The following is a 27717-nucleotide window of genomic DNA, read 5'->3' as shown; positions in this document are numbered from 1 at the left end:
CATCGCCCCTTCCTCGGTGCTCCCAACAGCTCTTCGATTCTATCAATCTTTTCCATTTATTTCTCACATTGCAAACATAATTTGTTGTCTTGAGGGCAAGTGCCATGTCATATTCTTTTTCATATCCCAGAAATCTAAAATGGGCATAGAGTTGGCCCCTATCAGACCCACCCCAGCTGTGTCCCCATTACAGAGAGGAAGAGAGTGCTTTGCCCATGGTGGACACGAGTGAGCCACTTAAGAATTTCCTGAATGACTACTATGTGCCGGGCACTGTCCAAGGTGCTAGGGGTGCCCTTAAACAAGACAGGCAACGTCCTTGCTCTCTAGGAGACAATAAGTTAATAAACCACAGATCAACAGAAAGAGGATTTTGGATTGGAATAAAAGCATTATGAAACATATGAAAATGTGTCACAGGGGTGGGGAACCTGTAGCCTCAAGGCCACATGCGGCCCTCCAGATCCCCAAGTGTCTCCCCTCAACTAAATCCAAACTTCACAGAGCAAATCCCTCTATTAAAAGATTTGTCAAAATAAAAAAAAAAAAATAAAAAAAAAAAAGAAAAAATTCAGTTCTGTGATGTTCCATGAAAATAAAAAAAAAAAAAAAATAAAAATAAAAAAAAAAAAAAAAGATTTGTCAGCAGGGCGCAGTGACTCACGCCTATAATCCTAGCATACTTGGGAGGCTGAGGCGGGAGGATCACTTGAGCTCAGGAGTTCAAGACCAGCCTGAGCAAAAGAGAGACCCCTGTCTCTACTGAAAAATAGAAAAATTAGTAGCTAGGCATTGAGGCACGTGCCTGTAGTCCCAGGTACTCGGGAGGCTGAGGCAGGAGGATTGCTTGAGCCCAGGAGTGTGAGGTTGCTGTGAGTTAGGCTGATGTCACGGCACTCTAGCCTGGGCAACAGAGTAGGACTCTGTCTCGAAAAAAAAAAAAAAAGGATTTGTCCTGTAAAATTTGGGTTCAGTCAAAAGGCTGTACTCAGGGATCCAGAAGGCCAAATGTGGCTCCAAGGCACAAGTTGCCCACCCCTAGGCAATGTGGGAGGGGACAGGTGTGGAAGGCAATGGTGGAGCTGGTTAATTGCTAACTCTCTCTCTTCCACCTCTACCAGAGCAGGGAGCCACTTCCACCCTCACTTTGCATAGTCTGTTCATCCACCATTTCCAGTTTCTTAATTCTGCTTCTTCATTTTCATTAAATTGTAAGAACATGCGCTTCAGCCAGCACCAAACACATCTGGAGTTATCCTCTAACACTGAATCATAGAAAACACCAAACTAAAAGCCAATGGAAAATAGAGGCTGAGAGTATTAAGATTTAGCTTTCATGATGATTAGGTCCATTCTACTGCTGTTTATTTTTATGACCGTTACATCTCATTATCATTACCGATCCTAGCCATAAACTAAGTTATAAACTCACTCGCCATTTGTTTCCTTTCACATTATCTCATAGGAAGTCCTATTATGGGGGAAATCACTTTAGCAAAGCTGCATACTTTATCCACGAACATCAAAAAACCCCCGCAAACTTATCCAAATAACATTTTCCAAGATAATCATAAATATTTCAAGAAATAACTGCACTCCTTATTTTAGCGTTATTGAATATGAAATTTCTTCTTCATTATCATCATCTACTTCTTTGTAAGCGTTTGTTCATCAAGAACTGTAATCAATAAAAGAAAGAAGACAAAGACGAGAACAAGCTATTTTCTGCACCATGAGCAGATTGCCCAGATGTTGCGCCTGGAATCCATCACATGTGACATTTCTAGTCGTGTTTCCAATCATTTGGAACATGCAGATTTTCCTCTGCGATCTGCAGAGCCTCTGAGACATGCTGTCAGCAAGAGCAGCCCAGAAAAGGTGGAAATCACACTGAATTACTCTACCTGAGGTCATCTTCTGTTCTGACTCGAGGCGTTTAGGTTCTTCTTGAAATCCTTCTTCCTAGATTCCAGCCCCACAAACCAGAAAAACAGGAGAAAGTAAAAATAATGCATTAATTTAAAGCAATAATACTTTCTGCAAACTTTCTAATTCCTAAGAGATCAAGACCTGAAAAAAATTAGACCAAGCCCTAAAGAACTGAGGTTTTGGACAAGCTACAAATCCAACAACAGGTTTCAAGCAGAGTAACTATGGGGATGTCAGGTTACACAATTCCAGGGTACCATTCACATGGTAGTGTCTATGAATATTGTCATTGGAGTAGTAAAACCCAGGGTCCCCCTACGACTAACACATTTGGGGGCCCTCATCACTTAGCATCATGGTGGTGTGTCTCTCTATGACATAGAAGTTCTGCCAGTACGGTGGAACAAAGAAAGTTTTATTTTTCGCAATTCAAGGAGCTGATTCATGTACTTTTGAAAGTTCTCTCACTGTCCACAGTTATTTTTATCTCTGGGAAGGTGAGTATACACATTCTTTTCTCAGTCCTGGCATAATATTCTTTGATGACAATTGTCACTGCTAAAACACTGATAAAAGTGGACCTTGTTAGAAGTGAGGGAAGTAAATGAAGAGGAATGTCTAAATGATACTTTTCTAACTTGTCTACAAGATGACTTTATGCTGATTCATTCTTTTATTTTTCCCTTCACTGAACAGATATTTGTTGAGTGCCTGTTATGAGCTATCTCAAAGGGATCTTAATCTTTAAGCAAGATCCTGTCTAACAACTCTTGAATTACACTGCAGAGGGTTGCCTACTCGGCTTCTTTCCTAGCCTGACAGGCTTTCTGTGCATACTTTGTTCTTTCTAAGAAATTAACTCAATAGAAGATATTCTAGGCCATAGTAAAGCACATGGATGTGAGGTTCCATCAATAAAAACTGGGGAGCCGGGCGCGGTGGCTCATGCCTGTAATCCTAGCACTCTGGGAGGCTGAGGTGGGAGGATCGCTCAAGGTCAGGAGTTTGAAACCAGCCTGAGCAAGAGTGAGACCCAACCTCTACAAAAAATAGAAAGAAATTAATTGGCCAACTAAAAATATAGAAAAAATTAGCTGGGCATGATGGCGCATGCCTGTAGTCCCAGCTACTTGAGAGGCTGAGGCAGGAGGATTGCTTGAGCCCAGGAGTTTGAGGTTGCCGTGAGCTAGGCTGATGCCATGGCACTCTAGCCAGGGTAACAGAGTGAGACTCTGTCTCTAAATAAATAAATAAATAAAACTGGGGCTATTCTGTAACCAGAGTGGAACAATTGAACTCAAAAACTGATATTTGCTATGATAGAAACACTCCCAAATTTGCTCAAAATTTGCTAGTTCTTAGGTAATATCTGATCTGGATCAGAAACCACCAGATTCTTGAGCTCAGTTATGAAGCTTTTTAAAAAATGTCCTTTTCAAAGGAAATCATTAGTACAAATAAACATGTACTCCCATGTTTATTACAGCACTACTTACAATAGCAAAGACATGAAATCAACCTACGTGTTCATCAAAAGATGGCTGAAGAAAATGTGGTATATTTACACGATGGAAAACTATTCAGACATAACAAAGAATGAAATTCTGTCATTTGCAGCAACATGGATAGAACGGGAGGTCATTGGGTTACAAAAAATAAGCCAGGCACAGAAAGACAAATATCACATGTTCTCACTCCTATGTAGGAGCTAAAAAAATTGATCTCATGGGAGTAGAGATGATAGCAGAATCTGGGAAGGGTAGGAGGTTGATGAGACAAGGTTGGTTAACCCTTTGCACTCGTTTGCTTTTTTTCTTTTTATCCACTTGACATTATCCACATTCGACATCCGAGTGCAAAGGGTTAATGGGTACAAACACACACTTAGGTAAAAGGAGTAAGTTCTAATGTTCAATAGCAGAGTAGGTGACTACAGTTAACAACACTGTATTGTATCAAAATAGCTAAGGAAGAGGACCTGGAATGTTCCCAACACATAGAAATGACAAATAAAGTCACGGGTGTCTTAAATACCCTAACTTGATCATTACACATCCTATGAACACAACAAAATATAACATGTACCCCATAAATATGTACAAATATTATGTATCAATAAAAAAAAATTTTAAAGAGATGTCATCTTCAATTTATAAAGAGTAGTTTCATTAAACACCTGTCAGAATCAGCTCATAAGGGAATTAATTTTACCTGTGTTGGGAAAAAATGTTTTTCCAGATGATCAAAAATCATCTCCAAATAAATGGTCATCGTCAAAGACCAATTCCAGAAATTTGTCCTACTTTTAAAACCCATGAAGTAATAGTGTTGGCATGGGCAATTTGGGTAAACAAGGCTTCAGTCCAATTATCTCAAATTTATTTCTTATAAGAAATTTTAATGCAACCTGCTTCTAAAGTTACATGTTTTAAAAAGGGTGTGAATTAATAGTATACCAAAGGACACATAAATTATAGAAAAGCCCCCACCACACAGCAACTAAATGCAGGAAGTAATTTCTTGTTTCACAAGGCCCAACAGAACAGTGTACGATAAAAACACGAGGAGTTATTTTATAACACAGCCACGGGGACAGTCTCTTGAGATGTCAAAATAATCCAAATAAAGTTGTTTCAGAGATGAAAAGATTCTCCCCTTTGAGCCAATAAGACTGTTTACTTTTTTATTGCTCTGAATTCCAGAATTGTGAAAGAACAGCCCTTAGCCTTCTTCCAAACATATTTATTACTCTATTTTAAATAGCCCCATCCCGAGGTTTCTCTTTAGTAAGAGTTTCAAAGCCCCGAGACAATCTGTAGGGGGAAGAGTGTCTGGAATCCTCCTGGCTGGAGAGCTCTCAGCACAGGATCAACAAACATCTGTCTTCGATAGCATAAACTATTTTCTATTTAAAGAAAAGAGGCTGAGCTCCTCAGATCCTTGTGTCTCTTCCCTTCAGTGAAAGTCTGTGATTTGCTGAATTTGTTCTTAGTAGCTTTTTCCCAGCAAGGCTAGAATAAAATGACAACAGTCCAACTGTAGCAGACATCTCTTGATTTCACTGCTGGGCATTCACTCACTCTCTGTCTAGTAAGTGTGTCCTGATTTCCTCTTTAAAGCCATCTCATCCCACTCTTAAGGAACTGTGGTCTTCTGTGGTTTCCTGTGGTCCATGAAACTGGCCCCATGCTCCCTGCCCCCCACTGCAGGGGTGGAGCCTGTGACCCAGGCCTACGCCCACCTCCCTCTGATTGGTACAGAGCGGTCATGTGACCCAGACTTCTGGGAATATGGCTCCTATTCTTACACTGGAGACCAGAGACAACTGTAGAAGTTGTAGCTGTGGCTGTTGCCACCAAATTGCTGTCACGTGGGGCTGAGACTGAAGCCCACACAGTAGACAGAGCCAAGAGATGGACTGATATTTTGTCCTGGTGACATCCATTGAGCCCCCAGTGCAGCCATGCCTGATGCAGGCTTCATCCTGGGCTTTTCAGCATAAGTCAGCTAATATGTTCCTTTTATTTTTAAATGTATATATTTCTTTTTTTAATCAAACTAATTTCTATCAGATTTTCTGTCCCTTCTAACAGAACAAGTCCTAGCTGATTTGTCAATGTAAGAACACGAGCTCTGGGAAGCCAGGAGTCAGGTGTGCGGATCTTTGGTTGTGTACCTCACATTCCATCACGCTTTGCAGTGCCACTAAATTGAATGTGACCGTAATAATGTACCAAGAGGGTACTATTAAAGTTTATCAAAAAATTGGACTTTTCATCTACTATCATCTGTCCCTTAACAATGGAGATATATTCTGAGAAACGCATCATTAGGCAATTTTGCCATTGTGTGAACATCCTAGAGTGTATTTACACAACTCTTGTGATATAGCCTACTGCACACCTAGACTATATGGTACAGCATGTCACTCTTAGGCTGCAAACCTGTACAGCATATTTCTGTACTAAACCCTGTAGGCAAGTGTAAAATAGTGGTAGGTATTCGTGCATCTAAACATATCTAAACATAGAAAAGGTACAGTAAAAACACAGCATTATATAGTCTTATGGGAATGGTGTGGTATTGGGGTCCATCGTTGACCAACATGTTATGTGGTACATGACTATATCTCCTTTGAGAACTAATCCCAAGGTGTTTGATTGAAAGGCCAACACTAACCCACACCTGAGTTTACACCTAGTGAGTTCAAGGTATGATTTTGATACACATTAGTTCCTTTTCCTATGATTCACCTGGTTGGACATTGTGTTTAAAAAAAGAAAAGAAAACAGAAAAGGAAAAAAAACCTTTCAAAAACATGAACAAAATAATTTCACTAATATAAATCACTAACAATAATTCATTTTACTTTGGCCTCATAGTTTGGCAATACTGGCAATCAGCATTTCACTCCAGGGAAGCGGGTTTAGAAGCAAGTAGGTAGTTTGTGTGAGAAAGAGATAGAAATCCTGACCAAGGATTAAGGAGGCATGGTTCCATTTTTTTAAATTGACACATAATAATTACACATATTTACAGGGTACATGTGACATTTCAATCCATGTATAAGCAAGTAATGATCAAATCAGGATAATTGGCATATTCATCACCTCAAATATCTTTTCTTTGTGGTGAAAACATTCAAAATCCTCTCTTCTAGCTATTTTGAAATACAAAATAAATTACTGTTAACTATAGTCACCCTACTATATTATAGAACACTGGAACTTATTCCTCCTGTCTAACTATAATTTTGTACTTATTAGTTAACTTCTCTCTCTCCTCCTCTCTCCTTACCCTTCCCCAGCCTCTGGGAACCACTATTCTATTCTCTACTTCTATGAGATCAACTTTTTTAGCTCCGTACATGAGTCAGAACATGTGATATTTGTCTTTCTGTGCCTGGCTTATTTCACTAATCATAATGACCTGCAGTTCCATCCATATAGCTGTAAATGATAGGGTTTCATTCTTTGTTATGTGTGACTAATATTCCATTGTGCATTTATACCACATTTTCTTTATCCATTCATCTATTGATGGACACTTAGGTTGATTTCATATCTTGGCTATTGTGAATGGTGCTGCAATAAACATGGGGGTGCGGATATCTCTTTGACAGACTGATTTCCTTTCCTTTGTATAATTGGATTGCTGGATCATATGGTAGTTCTATTTTTAGTTTTTTGAGAACCTCCATAGTGTTTTTCATAGTGGCTATACTAACTTGCACTACCACCAACAGTGTATAAGAGTTTCCCTTCTCCGCACCCTCACCAGCATTTGTTATTTTTTTTATCTTTTTGATAATAACTATTCTTTTTTTTTTTTTTTTTTTTTTTTTTTGAGACAGAGTCTTGCTTTGTTGCCCAGGCTAGAGTGAGTGCCGTGGCGTCAGCCTAGCTCACAGCAACCTCAAACTCCTGGGCTCGAGCGATCCTTCTGTCTCAGCCTCCCGAGTAGCTGGGACTACAGGCATGAGCCACCATGCCCGGCTAATTTTTATATATATATATCAGTTGGCCAATTAGTTTCTTTCTATTTATAGTAGAGACGGGGTCTCGCTCTTGCTCAGGCTGGTTTTGAACTCCTGACCTTGAGCAATCCGCCCGCCTCGGCCTCCCAGAGAGCTAGGATTACAGGCGTGAGCCACCGCGCCCGGCGATAATAACTATTCTAACTGGTTCATTGTGGTTTTGATTTCCATTTCCCTGATGATTAGTGATGTTGAGAATTTTTTCATATATTTGTTGGTCACTTGTATGATTTATTTATTGTGTATGTTTTATTTTGAGAAATGTCTATTCAGATCATTTGCCTATTTTTTAATTGGATTATTTGGTTTTTTTGCTGTTGAGTTGTTTTAGTATGGAGACTCTATGCAATAAATGGTGCTGGGAAAAGTGGCTATGCATATGCAGAAGAATGAAATTCGACCCCTCTCTCTCATTATATACAAAAATCACCACAGAATGCATTAAAGACTTAAATATAAGACCCCAAACTATGAAACTACTAGAAGTAAACATAGGAGAAATGTTTCAGGACATTGTTCCTGACAAAGATTTTATGGATATCTCAAAAACACAGCAGAACAAAAGTGGAAATAGACAAATGGAATGATATTAAACTAAAAGATTTCTTCATAGCAAAGAAAACAATCAACAAAGTGAAGCAACAACATACAGAGTGGGAGAAATTATTTGCAAGGTATTCATCCACCAGGGCGTTAATATCCAGAATATACAAGGGGCTCTAATTTTTAGGCCCCTTCTAGGCAGTACTCTGTAGGGGATGGAATCCTTGAAAGCAGCAGTCCCCAACCTTTTTGGCACCAGGGACCAGTTACATAGAAGAGAATTTTTCCATGGTCTGGGGGAGTGGTGGGCTCAGGTGGTGTTATGAGCAATGGGAAGCAGCTGTACATACAGATGAAGCTTCACTCACTTGCCTGCCACTCACCTCCTGCTGCATAGCCCAGTTTCCAAGTTTCATGGAAGACATTTTTTTCCATGGATGGAAGGGGCAGAGTTCAGGCAGTGATGTGTGGCCCGGTTCGTAACAAGCCACAGACTTGTACAGCGCTGCAGCCCACGGGTTGGGGACCACAGCTTTGAAGAGCTTGCACACTGGTATATAAAAAAAGGACTGCTTTTTTTCCCCTGCAATCTAGAAAGACATGTGTTTGCCTGTCCTTTCTGCTCCCTGAGCTAGGAGATTTAGGGTGTTCAGTCTTTTAGGTAGATGTTATAAGGGTTGAGGCTCTTGGTGTGAGTGCAAACTCCTTCCTGACTGCTGGTGGGTTAATAATTGACTCTCTATAATTCTTCCGTGCAAGTTAGTTAGAATCCAGCCCATCAGATAGCCTCTGAAGGTGTGTTTTATTTAAAAAAAGAAAGTACTGTGTGTGTGCTTTTAATCTCCTTCTCTGCACTGATCCCAGGGGTATAAAGTCCCTGAAAGTTCTTACATGCCCATAGTAAACTATTTTCCCCTCTACAGTCTAGGGAGACAAACATGCATGTAATTCCCTCCACTGTCAAGGTTGGTGAATTAAGTGTCAAGCTATGGGAAAATTTTAGGGTTAGGGCCCTGTATGTGGGGCCCAGACCTTCACCCAAAAGCTGGGCATTGGGAATTCCTTTCCCAATTTGATGGTACAGTGCCCAGGGAGGGATCCATGCCCAAGTGTCCCTCAGCTTTTCCTACCCACTCACTGTGAATGTTTTCTCAGTTTCCCGGTGCGTAGGAGCCTCTCAACTGGTCTCTGACTTTCTCGCAGAGGGAATCAGTCCATGGGCAGATGTTTATTTGGTGCATCTGTGGGTGGAGAAGGGTCAGGAACTTTCTATTCCTCCATATTCCTGACATCACCTGGTTCTATCTGGCTCCACCCTTTGTACCAAGTCTGTAACTGATTCTTGGCCTCAACTTCCTCCATTTGGAAAATGGGTCCAAACATGACTCATTCCTTTCTAAGAAGATTGAATTTTAATTTTAAATAATTATTTCCCTATCACCAAATACTTAAGCAATTTTCAAGTTCTCTCTATGATGAGCTATACTACAAAGAACATCTTTTGGTGTGTAGCTTTTTACTTAATATTTTTTTTTCTCATTTCAAATAATTTTAGATTAGCATTTCAAGGGTAGGATTGTGGATCAAAGACCACAAGTAGCTTTGAGGCCTTTGATGCAGATTCAAAATTATCCCCAAAAATGTTTCAGCCAGTTAATGTGTTAAAGTCTGAAAGTTTTATTACGACCTCTCTAGTAGCAGCTAATTCCACATTTTGATGGATATGAAGAGTCTCTTATTGGAAATCATTTTAGAAACTGATATCCAACACCCACCATTCTAACGCCAAGAGTCTCTCTTACTGTGTTGCATTGTGACTAATAAAAATATGTTTAATTTTTGATGGAATCCCATATCTAAGCCCTTTCTATCCCACTAAATTATAGGTTCTTCCAGAGCAGAGCCTGGGCTTCCTCTTTCAAGCTGCATTCAGGGTCTATCCTCTCCCTAAATAGGTGTTTACCAAACTTACCAAACAACTGTTGGATGAATTCAGTTGTTCCCCTACTTCATATCTGTGTTTAATGCCCAACATAATAACACATCCCAAAATAAAAATTCAAACATGTCACTCTAGGTACTTCTTGGAGCAGTTCCTCCAAGAAGCCTTTCTCCTTTATAGGACGGTCAAAGTCACCAGGAGCTCTGGGGTCACATCCTTTTGGCTCATGTTTCAAAGGGGGACAAGGAGCTTCTCAGTCCCTACATCCATAGACAGAGTTCCAGGACAAGACTCTGACTGGTCCATCTTGGGTCACACATGTACCCTGAGCCACAGGCACATGCCCATCACTACTCCCAGTAGTGGGGAGTTGGTGGGGGCTTTGATTTTCCAGAACCAAATCACTGCCCATTTCCAGAGCCCCTGGAGGGAGAAAGGGGGTGCTGTGATTGGAAGCCTCCCAGAACCTCATGGAATGGGGAAGGCAAAGCTCTCCAAGGGAAAGAAGACTGTCTCCGAAAGCAGAGGAGCAAGGGACGCCGGCCACAGGCCACAGTGCTGTTCTAAACATGCACAACACGGCTGGGCGCAGTAGCTCACGCCAGTAATCCTAGCACTCTGGGAGGCTGAGGTGGGCGGATCGTTTGAGCTCAGGAGTTCGAGACCAGCCTGAGCAAGAGTGAGACCCCATCTCTACTAAAAATAGAAAGCAATTAGCTGGACAACTACAAAATATATATAAATATATATATGCCAACCATGGTGGTGCATGCCTGTAGTCCCAGCTACTCAGGAGGCTGAGGCAGAATGATTGCTTGTGCCCAGGAGTTTGAGGTTGCTGTGAGCTAGGTTGACGCCATGGCATTCTAGCCTGGGCAACAAAAGTAAGACTCTGTCTCAAATAAATAAAAAAATAAATAAACATGCACAACACAATGGTTTACTCCCAAGCAGACTGAATTCTAATCACCCCCATGAGACTAAAGATATCTCCTGTTTATTTAGTGACTTGCTTATCCCAGGGGCTTCATACAGGTTTCATGTAATATGGGATGGCATTCAAAACATTTAACAGCATGAATGGCACAGGCTAGTGGGAACAGGGTGGTTCCCGGAGTTTCTGGGGTACAGACCTTAACACATTAGTCCCTGGACCATGCAGAGTTCAGGGGTCCAGGGAGGGGGGGTGATACAGGAAATGGGCATCACTCAAGGGCCCGGGAAGCACCAATTTTATGAGTGGAAACAAATAGATTGAATATTTTAACAGCCAATATGTTCTTACAGATGCACACCTGTTGAGAATTTTCAGCCTTGAGCATCATCTTAATAACCATACTTCTAGAATATACGTATATCCTAGAGTTATGCTGTCATGTGCTGGAGTTATGCAAGATCTCTTATGGGAGCATCGATTTTACTCAAAGATTTGGGGGGGGGGGGAACATTGTTTGTACATTGAAACAAGACTGACTCCAGTGCAGAAGGGTATATAGAATAGGTACAAATGTGTAGAATAAACAGGAAATGTCAAGGAAGTTTGGACATGGGATCTCTGACATACAAAGCACTCCTATAGCAAAGATTGAAAAGCACTATCTGAGCAACTGCAGTGTAGACATTTGTGCCCCCATTATACAGAAGAGGGACCAGAGGGGTGATGACTTTTGTCTAAGAGTACATGCTTTTTAAGTGGAGCAAGAATTCATGCCATCTGCCTGGCTCAAAGCACCTGCTCCTTCATCAATATCACACTGCCTTCCTTAATGTTAGCTCCTTGGTAGTGTTATTTTGATGTTTGAAAAATTTAATCTTCAGTGGGAAGAAAAGCAAAGTTGTTGAATAGCTCTTCTTAGTGGAAGGATTAACTGAACAGAACTTCAAGGTAAGGAAGAGTGTAGGTGGCACAGTTCTGCAAAGGAATGAGGGACTGTTCTTCACTGTTAGGAGAGGCCTTTACAAAGACAGACTATTGTGTGTTTTGAGGGTTAGAGAGCTCCACGCCAAGAAAACCACAGGAGCAAAACAACATTGATCACATGGTGGAAATTTCATACCCAGTTGCATAGGGAAGTTTGACACAATCTTTTGGCTGTAATTCAACCTCCTACTCTGAAGTCCAAAGTTCCACAACGATTGCAAAAATTATCTGAATTAAAGTAAACTCTTCTCAAATTCCTGGAGAATAGAAGAAGTGAGACTTGTTGCCTTTAGCGATAAGCTGAAAATTAAATATATTGCATGGAGTGTATGTGTTATAGACCATGAGTGAGTGACAAGAGAGAATCGTGGCTCTTCGGCTACTTATAGCATCTCATTCTACTCTGCAGGCATTCTGTAAACACTTATTGAATGAATAGATAAATAAATGAATGAACTATGTTTGTTTTAAAGAAATACATTTCTCCCAAAAATCTTTTTGTGTAAAACTGAAGATCTAGGAAGCTATGCACGCGTACCACATGGCTTCAAGTGCTTTAGGGCACACTGCTACATATCCCTGGAAAACAATGCACAGTTTTAGAGAGATGTCTGTTTTAGTCTATTTGGGCTGCTAACAGAATACTGTAGACTGGGTGACTTATAAACAACAGAAACTTATTTCTCATGGTTCTAGGGGCTGGGAAGTCCAAGATCAAGGCAATGGCAGATTCAGTGTCTGGGGAGAGCCGCCCTCCTTGTTCACAGATGGTGCCTTCTCAGTTGTATCCTTGCATGTAAGAAGGAGTGAATAAGCTCCCTTGGGTCTCTTTTAAAATAGCATTAATTTGAGATCAAGCAGAAGGGAGGGGGAGGAGGGGATGGGAGAAAACCTACCTAACGGGTACCTACCCCACCATCTGGGTCACAGGCACACTTTTAACTCTGACTCAAGCATTACGAAAGCAATCCATGTAACTGAAAACATTTGTACCCCCATAATAGTTTGAAATAAAAATTTTAAAAAGAACTTAATTCCATTCATGGATGCTCTATCCTTATAACCTCATCACTTTCCAAAGGCCTCACCTCCTAATACCATCACCTTGGGGCTTAGGAGTTCAACATATGCATTTTGGGGGACAAAAAAAACCATTCAGACTACAGTACGGTGCCAAAAGGATTTCATAAACACATCGTGCATGAGAGAATGAGGGTTTTTGCTGGAAACTGGGGCACCATTTTTTATTCTGTCTCCACATTGGTTCACAAAATTAGTAATACCTCATATCTATTGGGTACCTCTCCATTTATAAGGTGCTACTTAATCCATGATCTCCTTTGACTGCTTCAATAACTTTGTGTCATGGAAAGAGCAGGTTGTCCCCAGTTTCCACAGGAGGAATTTGAACCCCACAACCACACACGAGTAAAGAAAGGCAAGACGGGCCCCCCTGCTCACACATCACTGGGGGAGCACAGTGGGATAGTCTCCAGTGGGCACCTGTTGCTCCCTCAAAGTTCAGGCAGAGAGTAGTAGGAGACGAGCTATCAGGAGCCTCAAACTGCCCCAGGATGAGCATATCCTTGGAGCTTTCGTGAGAATCCTGGAGACTATTTCTGAGTTCCAGCTTCCATATCCTGATCAATCTTCCTCTCGGAACTTATTCTAAGCCTTGGTGTTTGTGGAAGCTGGAATTGTGTCTTCCAGCAGAAGTCCACAGCCCTAGGCAGTGATATTCAACCATGCTTTTGGTTTCTTCTAGAACCTTCCAGAACAAATGGAAGCTTGGTGGTGATTTTTTTTCCCTAAATTTTCCTAGCCCTTGCTGAAGCTAGAGTTATGGTAAAGAAGTGTAGACTTCAATTCCAACACCCAAGCTCCTTGCCTGAAGCTTGAGTTGAAACAAAATACTATTCACAAATTGCCCATGTGAACTGAAAATACAGTCTGAATTCATCCTGGGAAGAAATGCTAAACTAGGGTTGTCCAATGCCGACTAAAGAATCAGAAATAGAGAGAGGGAGAGAACCAGCCGTCTTCCAGGCCCCACTAATACACAGAGCCCTGATGAAGCATATCTCTTAATGCAATTTTTAAAACAATGTTATTTTTGAATATAATTATGCCAGCTCTTTTAATTATAGTCATGCCATGCAACTCATTGCTTTTTAGGAATTTCAAGAAAACTTATGTTCAGCAAACCTGGCAAAGCCTCATAAGGGGATTAAGGATTTCCTTGGGTGAGTATATAGCTCTCACCTTTCAGGCTATTGGTAATAAAATAATTTTTGTAAAAAATGATGTTCTTTCCATTAATCCTTGTTGACCTCATTTTAGAAAGACAGTTATCTCATGGAAAATGAGAGCCAGGAGACCCACACTCCAGTCTAACATAATTACGTGAACCTGACCAAGTTCACACATCCTGGGGCTTCATTTTATCCTTAACAAAAAGGAAAGAACAACAGCTCTTTGCAGCCTCGTGGTCAAATATAGCTACGGATGAAAGAAGAGAGGAAGCATGAACCGTATCCTGAGCTCTTTGGAACAACAGAAGGCTCAACACTCTTGTTATTTGGAAGGAGATAATTATAAAGGTCAGTATTTATCTCTTGGCTTCAACAGAACCCAGGCATTTCTGGACAAATACAAAATCAACACAATGAATAGAATCCCGGTCACCTTGCGCACAGCGATCATGTAGCAGATATTTCTTGTTAGTGGACTAACCTCACCCTTACAGAGCGTTTCAAGTCTGCATGAAGCACCCAGGAAAATCCACCCAGGGAATGAGAAGGTGGAGGTGGAGAAGGATGGGTTATAATGAAAAGTACTTCCAAGAGTTACTTACTTCCATTTTCATTCCTTTTCTGCCTGTAAATGTTTCTCTGTCCAATTCTTAACTCCTGGATAGAGTCTGATAGAACTATTCTAGAACTAAAGATTGGGGTAACTCACATGCACAAACACACCTAATAAACATACGCACACACACACTCAAACATATACACACATACATGCATACACACACAAATACACACAAACACGCATACACACACATGCAGGTACACACTCAAATACACATTCGTGCAGCAAACCAAAAGTGAAGAAAACAACAACCAGCAAGTCTGCTGAAGAGATTCTCAATTGCTCAGCCTTCCCACGCCTCCTGTTGCTACCTCTGATCTCTATAGCAGGAGACGTGCCATTTGTTGCAATCTCTCTTTTTTTCAGAGCTTCCAGAAAGGGAGGGGGTGTTGCTGGGAATTTCAGTAAATTTAAGTCATGCCCAAGGTGCCTTTACAAGAAATTAATAAAGGGAGTCTCCTCTTTCCAGACATCATTCCACAGTCTGACCACCCTCCCCACCCACACCTTCCTGCTAGCTTGCTGCTTCCCACAGCCACTGCTAACTCCATCCAGACGTCCAAACCCATCAGTGCCCTTTGACCTCTTTCTGTGGGTCTGAACACGCCTACTGCTCTGAGGGGGAGGAGAGAGATTTACTGGGGAAGGAGGTCGACTCTGAGCTTTAGAAAACCGAGGGAGAACTTTGTTGCCATCCAACAGCAAGCATTCCTCCATTCCCTGGGAAACATCGGCCATTCAGCAAGCAGTGGCTGAGCACCTGCTATGTGCATGCCACTGGGCTAGTGTGGGAGAGACCAGGGGACCAACACGCAGTCCTTGTCCTCAAGAAGCTCCCAGAGGCCGGGCGCGGTGGCTCACACCTGTAATCCTAGCACTCTGGGAGGCCGAGGCAGGCGGATTGCTCAAGGTCAGGAGTTCAAAACCAGCCTGAGCAAGAGTGAGAGCCCATCTCTACTATAAATAGAAAGAAATTAATTGGCCAACTAATATATATAGAAAAAATGAGCCGGGCATGGTGGCGCATGCCTGTAGTCCCAGCTACTCGGGAGGCTGAGGCAGGAGGATCGCTTGAGCCCAGGAGTTTGAGGTTGCTGTGAGCTAGGCTGACGCCACGGCACTCACTCTAGCCTGGGCGACAAAGTGAGACTCTGTCTCAAAAAAAAAAAAAAAAAAGAAGCTCCCAGAGAAGGAAACCAATCATTACAAACTGGGAAGTGCTAGGGTAGACTGAAGGGTAAGGTGACCAGGAGTACAGAGGAGGGACACCTTCTTGTCTGAAGGTGATGAGAGGAGAGTACGAGGAAGACGTCTCAGGGAAGATGGCACGTGCCGGGAAGGTGGAGGGGGTGACATGCGCCATCTTCTTTGTACCCACTTAGCTTCCAGGTAGGGAGGTTCATAAGGAAACAAATCCTCTGATAATATTTTTCTCTTTTAATTCCTTCTTTAAAAAATATACAGGCTGAGCACAGTGGCTCATGCATGTAATCCTAGCACCCTGGGAGGCCAAGGCGGGAGGATCGCTTGAGGCCAGGAGTTCAAGATCAGAGCAAGAGCAAGACCCTGTCTGTACAAAAAAATAGAAAAATTATCCAGGTGTGGTGCATGCACCTGTAGTCCCAGCCACCCAGGAGGCTGAGGCAGGAGGATCGCTTGAGCCAGAAGTGTGAGGTTGCAGTGAGCTATGATGATGCCACTGCACTCTAGCCAGGGCAACAGAGCGAGACTCTGTCTCAAAAACCAAGAAATACACCTTGCATCTCAGAGATAGCACATGTACCCGCCATATTCATGTGCCCCATCCTTCTGCTCCTGCCTGTTGATGGATTACATCAGGGGTTCGCTTGCCCTCTGGTGTCTCGTTGGGTCCAGTCTCCATGGGAATCACAAGCAGATGTGAGCAAGGTCAAGGTGCTTAACCCACTGGCTCTCACCTTGAGGTCACTGACGGCCAAGGCTCCCAGCAAGGCAGTCCTCTCTATGAAAGGCTCTTTGTCTTAGGTTCCTGTTTCTACTTCCTCCCCTCATCCCTCTGGGCCCAGGAGTGCTAACTGCTCTCCCACTTACTAGTGTCCCTCGCAGTTCATTACGCCCCACCTGCCCTTTCATAAATAGTCCCTTTATTAAGCTCTCCTTGAATCATTCTCATTTCAGGGCCATCCACTTCCTGTAGGGACTTTGACTGATACAGCAAACACAATGAGGAGGGCAGGATGCAAAAACCGCATCTGTGCCAGCGACCGTAGTGATGATATCTGATTGGTCCATTCATTCGTTCCACGGGTATTTATTGACCAATGGCCAACGACATGAAAAGGACAGTGGGTAAGGAACCCACACTTCCTGGCTTTTCTGAGACAGTGTTAGTTACAACATCCCTTTTTAGTTTCAGAGCATATAGTAATATTTTAATTTGAGGTTCAGCAAATATAGTCTCCATAGCTATGGGTGATGGGAGAATGAGAGAGATGGGATTGTATTCCCAGAGGGTACAATCTCGTCTAGCTCAGGTCTCCAAAGTCCACGTCAGTAAAAGAGCAAGTGGAAGAAATCTCAGACCCAATCAGTACCAGATCTGCGTTCTGTGGGTCACACACTGGGTCAAACTCCCTCACCTGCTGAGTAGTGAGACCAAAGCTTTGGGATCCAACTTTTCCTAAATCACAAAGCCTCGGTGCAAGCCAGGCAGTGAGCTGAAAGCTTTACACCCAGTATTAAATATTCTTCATGACAACCCTATGAAGGTGCTGTCTTCCTTGTTTTGCAGAAGAGAAAAATGGAGGCTTAAAACATGAAACAGCTAGGAGCAGACAGCAGCTGGGTTGGCACCGGAGTCTGCACCCAAGACCCCCACTCTAGACCGTGCCATGGCTTCATCTCTCCCAAGAATAGACAGTCCGCTTTGGCCAAGACCAAAGCGTGTTTGGAGAATAAGAGACAATTATAGGTTTGGAAGCAAAGGGCTATCCTGCAATTTTGGTTTAATCCCTGTGATTATGTCTACACAGTAAGAAACAGGCTGGGGAAGCAACCTAAAAGGGGACCCCCCTCAGATTCCCCGGGGTTGAATCAGACCTCAGCTAACAATTTGCTCTGGGATTAGACAGAAAGTAGAGGGGCAAGCGGAACAAGGTGCACCCCAGGGGCACACCAAAGATTAGCTTCTGTGGACACTCTTTTCCCTTTGAACTATCTACTAATTATTGCTTTGAGACAGTGGCAGAGATTGGGGTATGTGTTTAAGAAGGGAATTAAACACGTTCGGAATTTGTGGCTGTTCTACTTGAGATTCACTATATGCTGGCTTCGGGCACAAGAACAGCCAAGCTAATCACACAGGAGGGTTTTTATGAGTGGCAGGCAATACAAATGCTTGTAAATTTCAAGTACCCCATAAATTCTGCAGAATTCAAATTTAAGACTCGTTGATACCTTCATAAAAAAAAAACTACCTTACTCTCTCCCGCTAGGCTTAAGTACCCATATGTCATGGTTTACGCCTGTCATCTCAGCATGAATATTAATGGCGTCCCGGTTTACTCCCCAAAGTGTCGATTTGGAAGATTAATGATCACCCTCCCTGTGTTGTATGTAATTGATCAACAAAGGAAGGGTGAAGCAGTGGGTCTCTGAGCTTCAAATAGCCCAAGTCTGGTTGCAGGCCGAATGTGGTCTTGCTGCATGGGTCTGAGTTATTCAATTAACCTCTCTGATCCTTTATGTGCCATATTTTATGAACAAAATATGCAGCCAGTGACTTTTACGAGCCATAACAAATAAAGGTAATTCATGGAGTTATTGATCTTAGAGCTAGAAACAACCTCAGGAGATCATTTGGTGCACAGGCCACTGAAGGGCCATACAAAAACCCTGGTGACGTAGTCAGTCTTCACTCGGGTCCTCTGTTTTCTTGGAGAAATTTAGCAAATCAACCCCAAAATGGTGAACTACAGCACAGAGAGCTGATGTCTCAGGGACTTAAGCTTTTAATCAAGTGGAATTCTAACTTCCAATCAGTCTGCTTATGTTCGTGTGTGTGTGTTTTTAAACACGAATTGTATTGTGACTATTCAAGGTATACAACAGGATGTTACAGGATACATATAGATATTAAAATGGTTACTATAGTGAAGCAAATTAACATATCCATCATCTCACATAGTTACCCTTTTTTTGTGGATTGTTGCTTTTGTTTGTGGCAAGAGCAGCTAAAATTCACTCATTTAGCAGGAATCCCCAACAAAATACAATTTTATTAACTATAGTCATCATGTTGTACATTAGATGGATAGATTTGTTCATCCTACATATCTGCTACCTTGTATCCACTGACTATATGCTCTTATTTCCTCCCCCTCCCCCACTCCTGTCACACCTGGTGACCACTATTTTATTCTTTAATCTCTATATTCAGTATTTGCCATTTTGGGGGGGAGGGATTTCACATATAAGTGAGATCTGTGATAGTTTTCTTTGAGTCTGGTCTATTTCACTGAGCATAATATCCTCCAGTTTCATCCAAGCTGTTGCAAATGGCAAGATTTTCTTTTTCAAGGCCGAGTAATATTCCACAATGTATATATCTCCCACAGTTTCTCTATCCATTCATCTGTTAGTGGACACTTCAGCTGTTTCCATACCTTGGCTATTATGAATAATGCTACAATGAACATGGAAGTGCAGATGTCTTTACCAAGTGTGATTTTATTTTCTTTGAGTTTATGCCCAGAATAGAGATTGCTTGGTCATATGTTGGCCATTTTTATATCTTCTTTGGAGATGTATTTATTTGGGTCCTTTGCCCATTTTTAAAATCAGGTTGTTTTTTTCTTCTTGAGTTATCTGAGTTCTTTATATATTTTGGATATTAACCCCTTATCAGTTGCATAGTTTGCAAATATTTTCCCAATTCCTAGATTGTCCTTTCATTTTGTTGATTGTTTCCTTTGCTGCACAAAAGCTTCTTAGTTGGATGTTGTCCCATTTGTTTAGTTTTACTTTTGTAGCCTGAGCTTTTGGTGTAATATCCAAAAAATCATTGCCAAGGCTAACGTCATGGAACTTTCCCTCTGTGTTCTCTTCCAAGGATTTTATGGTCTCAGGTCTTACATTTAGGTCTTTTATCCAATTTGAGTTGATTTTTATGTATTGTATAAGATAAGAGTACAATTTCATTCTTTTGCATGTGGAAATCCGATTTTGCCAGCACCATTTATTCAAGAGACTACTCTTTCCCCCATTGTGTCATCTAGGTGCCCTTGTCAAAAATTAGTTGACTATATATGTTTTGATTTATTTCTGGGCTCTTCATTCTGTCCCACTGGCCTATGTGTGCTAGTACCATGCTGTTTTAACTACTGTATTTTTGTAATAGAATTTTAAATCAGGAAGTAATATACCTCCAGTTCTTTTTTCTCAAGATTGCTTTGGCTATTTGAGATCATTTGTGATTACATACAAGTATTAGGGTTGTTTATTCTATTTCTGTGAAGAATGCAATTCAGAGTATGATAGGGATTACAATGAATCTGCATATTGCTTTGAGAAGTATGAACATTTTGACAATATTAATTCTTCTAATCCATGAGCCTGGGATACCTCTCCATTTATTTGAGTCTTCTTCAATTTCTTTCATCAATGTTTGATAGTCTTCAGTATACAGATCTTTCAACTCCTTGGTTTCATTGATTCCTAAGTATTTTTTTTATGCTGTCATACGTGGAATTGTTTTCTTGATTTTTTTTTCAGCTAGGTTGTTGCTGGTGCATAGAAATGCCACTGGTTTTGTATGTTGATTTTGTATCATGCAATTTTATGAATTTATTTATTAGTTTTAACAGTTTTTTTGTGGAATCTTTGGGGCTTTCTACATATAGGATCATGTCATCTGCAAATAGAGATAATTTTGATTTCTTCCCTTCCAATTTGGATGTGTGTTCTTTCTTTTTCTTGTATAATTGCTCTTGCTAGTACTTCTAGTACTGTGTTGATTGGATGTGGTGAGAGTAGGCAGCCTTGTTTTATATCAGATCTTAGTGAAAACACTCTCTTTTATTGGTCATTAATTATATTATTAGCTATGGTTTTTTCATAAATGGCCTTTATTACGTTGAAGAACTTTCCTTCTGTACCTAAACTATTGAGACATTGTATCTAGAAAGAATGTTGAACTTTGTTGAATGCTTTTTCTGTCTCAGTTGGGATAATCATGTGTTTTTTAATCTTTCATTCCGTTAATGTGATGTATCACATTGGCTGATTTGCATGTGTTAAACCTGGCTTGTATGCCAGGAATAAATCTCACTTGATCATGATGTAAAATCTTTTTGGTGTGTTGCTGGATTCAGTTTGCTAATATTTTATTGAGGATTTTTGCATCAACATTCATCAGTGATATTGGCCTGTAGTTTTCTCTTCTTGTGATGTCTTTGTCTAGCTTAGCTACCAGGGCAATGATAGCCTCATAAAATATGTTTGGAATCATTCCTCCTAGCTCTTTTTTTTTTGGAAGAGTTTAAGAAGTATTGGTATTAATCCTTCTTGGAATATCTGGTAGAATCCAGCCATGGTGCCATCTGGTCCTGGGCTCTTCTTTGTTGGGAAAATTTTTATTACAATTTTGGTATTTGCATGTGCTTACAATAACAAAATATCCAGCGATCTCAGTCCCCTGTTAACAAACCGCCTTAGTTTGTAGAATGTCTGACTTAAATTCAGCAGACGTTTCTGAACGTGGATTGTGTTTGCCAACTCAACCATCTGACTACACAGAGAAGGGTGGTGTGGGGGGATCAGGGCCTGAGGGCCCATTGGCTATGCCCAGGGCCACTGTGCTTGGATTTCAGTGACTTGTTCCTCTAGTGTCTCTAAAGAGTGTCAAAGGTCTGCTCCTCTACATTCTATTGACTCTTGGCCTCAGTCAACTGTGTCCCCAAACCCCACTACTCAACAAGGCCCAACAATTTTATCCAGATGATGCCTGAAAACTTGACAGTCTAGAGAGAGAATAGGGTGGGGAGGCACAGGGAGAAAGAAAGAGTCACCAAAGCACATGATATTTGGCCCAAAGCCTGGACAGGGAGCCAGTCCTGTGCTTGGGCCTCTAGCTGAGACTATGGACTGAAAGGATGTAATTATCTCAGCGCCTTAGAAAAGGAGCTGGAAAGGGCTGCCTCCTTCTCTCTGCCCCTTCATCAGCTTGTAGCCAAAGCTTCTTTCCTCCTCTCCCCTCAGCCTGAGACCCCCTCCCCCCAGCCCAGCCTTCTCCAAACCTGACCAAGTCCCAGAAACGGCAGTGGGCAGTTCCTGCAGATTTGCCATGGTCTGGAATCTGGAATCATTTCCAGATCCAGTACCATGTGTTTTTGAAATAACGCAGGGCTCTGCGTTTGTGTAATAGGAAAGTTTGCCACGCTAGCAGGAATTAATCACAGGCCAAAGCTGAATTTGGCTGCAAACAATTTGTAAACTACTGTGTTCCAGAATCTGTCTTCCTTCTTCTTACAGCAATGTTAGAGAAACGGGGATGGAGCAAATAGAAATAACCACTTTCCGAAGGCTTCACTTCTAGGAGAAATAAAGGTGACCTTGGAAGCTATTTCATTCCTCTGCAAGATGCATTTCCTGGGGCGCTTAGGCAGCCATTATCTGCCCACTATCACAGCCACTGTCTATTTTCTGTGTGTGCAGAGTTCCTGACACCCTAGGTCTCAACGGGGGCTCTACCTAGACTGGGTCTACAATTTTGTACCTTTATTGCTGTGGGACCACTTGACACACATTGACCCAACCCTAATCCAACTTTCCATCTCGAAACATGAATACCAAGATTGAAAATAATGTATGTCCATGGTAATTTCAAAATGCACAAGAACAAATCATTCATGCAGCAGTACCCCTAAGCCAACTTAAATCATCCTGGCTTTGGTAGGAGGGAGGTAAAAATCTACTGAGTGCTGTTCCCTGTTTCTTTTTAGTGCAGGGATCAAAGGCCCAATTGAAAGAGCTATTTGAGCAAAAGGAGAAAGAAATGCACTGACAAGTGTGGGCGGAGCTCATAGAACACCAACAGGGTTATCTGAATACCTGTGCCCTAGAGATTTTTGGAAACCATTTGCAAACTTTAAAATTTAATTACCCAGATAGTTACTGTTTACACATAGGTGCATGATACTTAATAATTTGAAAAGACATTTCACATATATTATCTCACATGAGCTATGTAGCAGCCCTTTGAGGGGTACTCATGTTACACCTGTGCATGGTAGGGTTCAACAGCACACGTGACTTGGCCAAGATCACGTGCTAATACTCAGCTCCGGACCTGCCTGATATTCTACCTGGTGTTCATTCCGCCATATCCCCGCTAACTCGCTCGGGTTGACCTTATGCACGCTAGACGTCGGCTTTTCAGGGAAACTACAGATGAGAAAGCTTCGCCCTGTCCTCTTTCAGGTTGAGACATATGCACAAACAACTCTCCACCCAAAGCAGGTGTGTGCCATACACGAGACACAGGCACGTTCTACAGGCTGTTGGGGTTCTGAGGACACGAAGACAATCATGATGATAGAAATAGGTTTGAGAGTTGGGAGAGCAGGGGGGACATTGAAAACTAAGGGACAGTGTGAGCAAAGGCAAGACAAATCTGGTGCCAGATGATATTACGAAGTGACAGATTCTGGCTGTAGAGAGGGCGTTTGTAGAGCAGGGAGAAATAGGCTGAACTACACTGTAGTGGGTTCCCCTGGTTCTTTCGAGGGGAGCAGAACCAACAGGACATAGAGAGATAGAGGTAGAGATATATAGATATATTGATACAGATGGAGATTTATTACGAGGGATTGGCTCACATAATTATGGAGGCCGAGAAGTCCCACAAGCTGCCATCTGAAAGCTAGAGACCCAGGAGAGGCAGTGGGGTAGTCCCAGTGCAAGCCCCAGGGAATGGAAGCAGAAGTCCGAGGGCGTAAGTCCCAGGCCAAGTCTGAAAGTCCGAGAACCAAGGGCACTGATGCCCAAGGGCAGGTGAAGGCTCAGCTCAACAGAGAGAACAAATTTGCCTTTTCCCTACCTTTTTGCTCTATCCAGTTCATCTATCCAATGGGTGGATGCCCACCCGCATTGGTGGCGGTGACCTGTTGTACTCAGTCTCCTGACTTAAACACTAATCTCTTCCAGAGACGCACTCATAGACACCCCCAGAAATAATGTTTCACCAGCTATCTGGGCATCCCTTAGCCCAGTCAAGTTGACTCCTAAAATTAACCATCACACGCATCCTACAGTGTTTGAGCGTCACGGTAAAGGTTTTCACCTAATTTTCAAGGCAGTGGGAAGCGTGCAATGGAGCAAAAAGATGCCCCTCCTGAAGGCCGGTCTGGCAACAGTGTGCAGCCGGATTGGCGAGTGGAGAGCACAGGGAACAGCGGGGAGTCCCTTTAATAAAAAGCGGTAGTGACATCTGTGATGCAGGGAGAGTAGCCAAGTAAACAGGGACAAGCACAACCCAGAAGAAGATCTGCAAAGAGTCCAGAAATAACCCCCAGTAGACAGACTGCTCTTCGACGATGAGCCATTTGGATCATGTGCGGAGCCCAAGGAAAACACAATCACAATGAACAGCCATGGAGCCTGGCATCTCCTAGGGCGCTTTGGGGGTTGACAGGGGCCCTGGCTCCCCGACTTGTAACTTTCCAAACTCAAGAAAAATGCAGCTGGTGGTTTTCTTCCATCTGGAACCCTTGAGGGCATTTCAGTGTTCGCATAGAATTTAACGCAGGGAGAGTAATTAGTGCACCAACACCAGATGAGATCCAATAACGAGATGAATGTCCTGATTCAGAAATGACAATAAGATCGGGGCGGGGGCGGGGGCGGGGGGGGGCGGTGCTGCTCTCTGCATTCTGAGCTAGACCCGCGCTGTGTGTCCTGCTGCGGCTCCCAGGCCAGCCCTTTTCTGCCACGAACAACAATGACGCTCTCCCTCGTGCTGTTGAAATAGACTAAATGACCACCTTCCACTGGCAACGCGGACAGCCCGAGTTATTTAAAATCGCACCAGCCCTGGACGGACTATAGGCCCAGCTGGTCACTTGCATGCGGACTGCAGGGGGGAGAACATGGCAGGAGGGGTGAGCGCACAAGTTGAGCTGTGCTCACTCGTGACCTTAATCGGCCTTCCTGGAAGGCATCAGGACAGTGACCAACACGTGGGACACACACACACATCACGCCCTGCCCCGGACGTGGCCCTGGGGTGCTGTAGGCCAGCAAGAGCTTCTTCTTGATGCCAAGACAAGGACCAGAAGTGAAGCCCAGTTATGTTTTCCTTGGAAAACTCTCTCTCTCTACCACTGCTTCCTTATGGAGGCATTGAGTTCATCATCGGATTTCAAGCCACTTCTATTAAACCATTCTTTAACGTCCTAATTTCACCTCATCACGTTCCCTGACACTGGCAGGGACAAGGCTAATCTCATTTAATTCCCTGTAATAGATTTATTTTTTTTTAAAAGCCTCATGCCAGGCAAAGCCCTTCATTTTAAATCGTCACAGCAGCTCCAAGAAAATTTGCCTGTCTCTCGTAGGATCGTTGAATGTGGAAACCAAAACAATGCACAGGCAGGTCATCCAAAGCAACTGTCTTGTGTTAGTTACACCTCGGGAAACAGAGACCAGAAAGATGAAATGACTGGCCCTAGGCAAAGATTTTTTCTTTTTTCCAACAAAAATAACGAAGCAAGTAGAAATTGTGTGGTGTCAGAGTGGTAACCCTTGGGAACACTAACTCTTTGCAAAATGCTGCTGGCCTTTGAAATCAGCAAGGGTGGCCCTAGAGCCTGAAGAGGGTTTGAAGAGATTCCACAGCAGTTAAGCACATTCAAATTTACTTTTCAGCAAACAGGCATAACAAAACCATCAGTGTAACTGTAGCAGTGTTTGAAAACAAACTCTCAGAGGTTCAGGATTCCTGCTGCTGGCAAGAGCTACCCACCCCAAAGACACATTACAGAAATAAAAATTCTTATATTTCTTCTTTTCAGATGAAGAACAGAAAATACACTGATAAGTAAATGCAGAAATTATGACAATTAATTTGTTCCACCACTAAGAGCATTGTGTAAACTAAAAATAAAAGCCTAAATTCCCCCACCAACGGAGTAGATCCCCTCTTGGCCAAGGGGATCCCAGAAAAACTTGAAAACTGAGTTCCTAGCCATGCAGGGAAGGGAGGTTGGACACGCCTCTTTATACCCCTCCCTTTTGGAATTTAGACACAACAACTGACCAGCATTAATGTTAAAATAGAGACCACAAGACCAACCAGACAGACTCTTTGTGGAAATAAGACACTAAATTATAAACAAGACCTAAGGTCACGCAAGGCAAAGGTTAAGTCACACTTGCAGGCCATTGATTTGCTTAACAGATCACCTTGAGTCCTATATTGTGGCTTGCTCTATAACTAGCAGACTTCCTTATCCTAACTTAGTTATTTCTTTCTACTGACTCCAAGCCTTTAAACAAAGCTTTATTTCTTTAACCAATTACAAATCAAAGAATCTCTGAACCCACCTATAACCTGTAAGCCCCTGGATTTGAGATATCTTGCCTTTTCAGGCCAAACCAGTATATACCTCCCATTGAATTGATTTATGATTTTATCTGCAATTCCTGTCTCCCTAAAATGTATAAAACCGAACTGTAACCCAGCCACCCACTTATTCAAGGCTTCTTGGACTTGTATACACCTTGCATACTTGTATACACCTAGGCCATGGTCACTCACATTGGCTCAGAATAAATTTCTTTACATTGTTTTATAGAATTTGTTTTTTCCATTAATGATTCCATGAAATCATTAATGGAAAAAAGAGAATTACATGGCTTACTTATATACATACACAATATTATATGTAGATGTAATATGTGTATGTGTGTATCTAAGGACTATCTTATGCTCAACATTTTTATTAGACAAATATGACTCAGTTAACCTTTTGTTGGAATGTTGTTGCTCATTTCCATAAAGTTTTTGACTTAATAATCAAATGTATCATTTTTTTTTTTTTTTTTTTTTTTTGAGACAGAGTCTCGCTTTGTTGCCTAGGCTAGAGTGAGTGCCATGGCGTCAGCCTAGCTCACAGCAACCTCAAACTCCTGGGCTCAAGCAATCCTCCTGCTTCAGCCTCCCAAGTAGCTGGGACTACAGGCATGTGCCACCATGCCCGGCTAATATTTTTCTATATATATTAGTTGGCCAATTAGTTTCTTTCTATTTATAGTAGAGACGGGGTCTCGCTCTTGCTCAGGCTGGTTTCGAACTCCTGACCTCGAGCAATCCGCCCGCCTCGGCCTCCCAGAGAGCTAGGATTACAGGCGTGAGCCACCGCGCCCGGCCTAAATGTATCATTTTTCTTAAAATGCAGGTAGAAAGCCAGCATTTGGTGCTTCCCAGCAGGAAGACTAGCTCTCCCACAATAGAGTAAGGTTTGGGTTGAAGGAGCTCAGGGAATTTCACCCCAAAACATGGCTCCCTGGTATAATGATTATTTTGAATTAAAAGCCCTTAGAAATCAGCAGATACTGAAAGAGGCTTTTCCTCTATCTACATAAAGACCAGACAAATTCACCAAGAAGAATAATTATCACACCCCTCCTAACTCTGAGTTATACTACAACTCTCATTGGATAGAGAACCGACCTTACCAACATTCTTTTCTGATAAGCTAACTGTAGACCTTAAGCCCATTTCAGCCACGTTATAGAGACTGCACACAAACTATCTTTGTTACCTTATGATGTAAAGACCCAAATTCCACCTCATTTTAATGCCAAAACCCTGCTCCAAAGTGAACATGGGATGTATATTACATATATGTTTACCCATTGCCCATGTCCTCAACCCCTTCATCGATATGTATAGCTTCGCCCCCAACCTTATGAATATGTATGGCTCTATTATATAAT

The 27717-nt window shown here is 42.2% G+C and overlaps 1 protein-coding gene across 1 annotated transcript in view; it reads right to left on the bottom strand.

The window, feature by feature from the left end:
* FAM107B (family with sequence similarity 107 member B) overlaps positions 1-27717 on the bottom strand; it is a 187525-nt gene that overhangs the window by 112004 nt on the left and 47804 nt on the right. Inside the window, exon 2 of the mRNA XM_012738003.3 lies at positions 1905-1962. Within this exon, the coding sequence (XP_012593457.2) occupies positions 1905-1962 (58 nt within the window). The remainder of the gene's footprint in view (positions 1-1904; positions 1963-27717) is intronic.

Source organism: Microcebus murinus, chromosome 25, assembly GCF_040939455.1.
Source record: "Microcebus murinus isolate Inina chromosome 25, M.murinus_Inina_mat1.0, whole genome shotgun sequence".
In the NCBI taxonomy this organism is placed as follows: domain Eukaryota; kingdom Metazoa; phylum Chordata; class Mammalia; order Primates; family Cheirogaleidae; genus Microcebus; species Microcebus murinus.
This window is presented reverse-complemented; position numbering and strand designations above follow the sequence as displayed.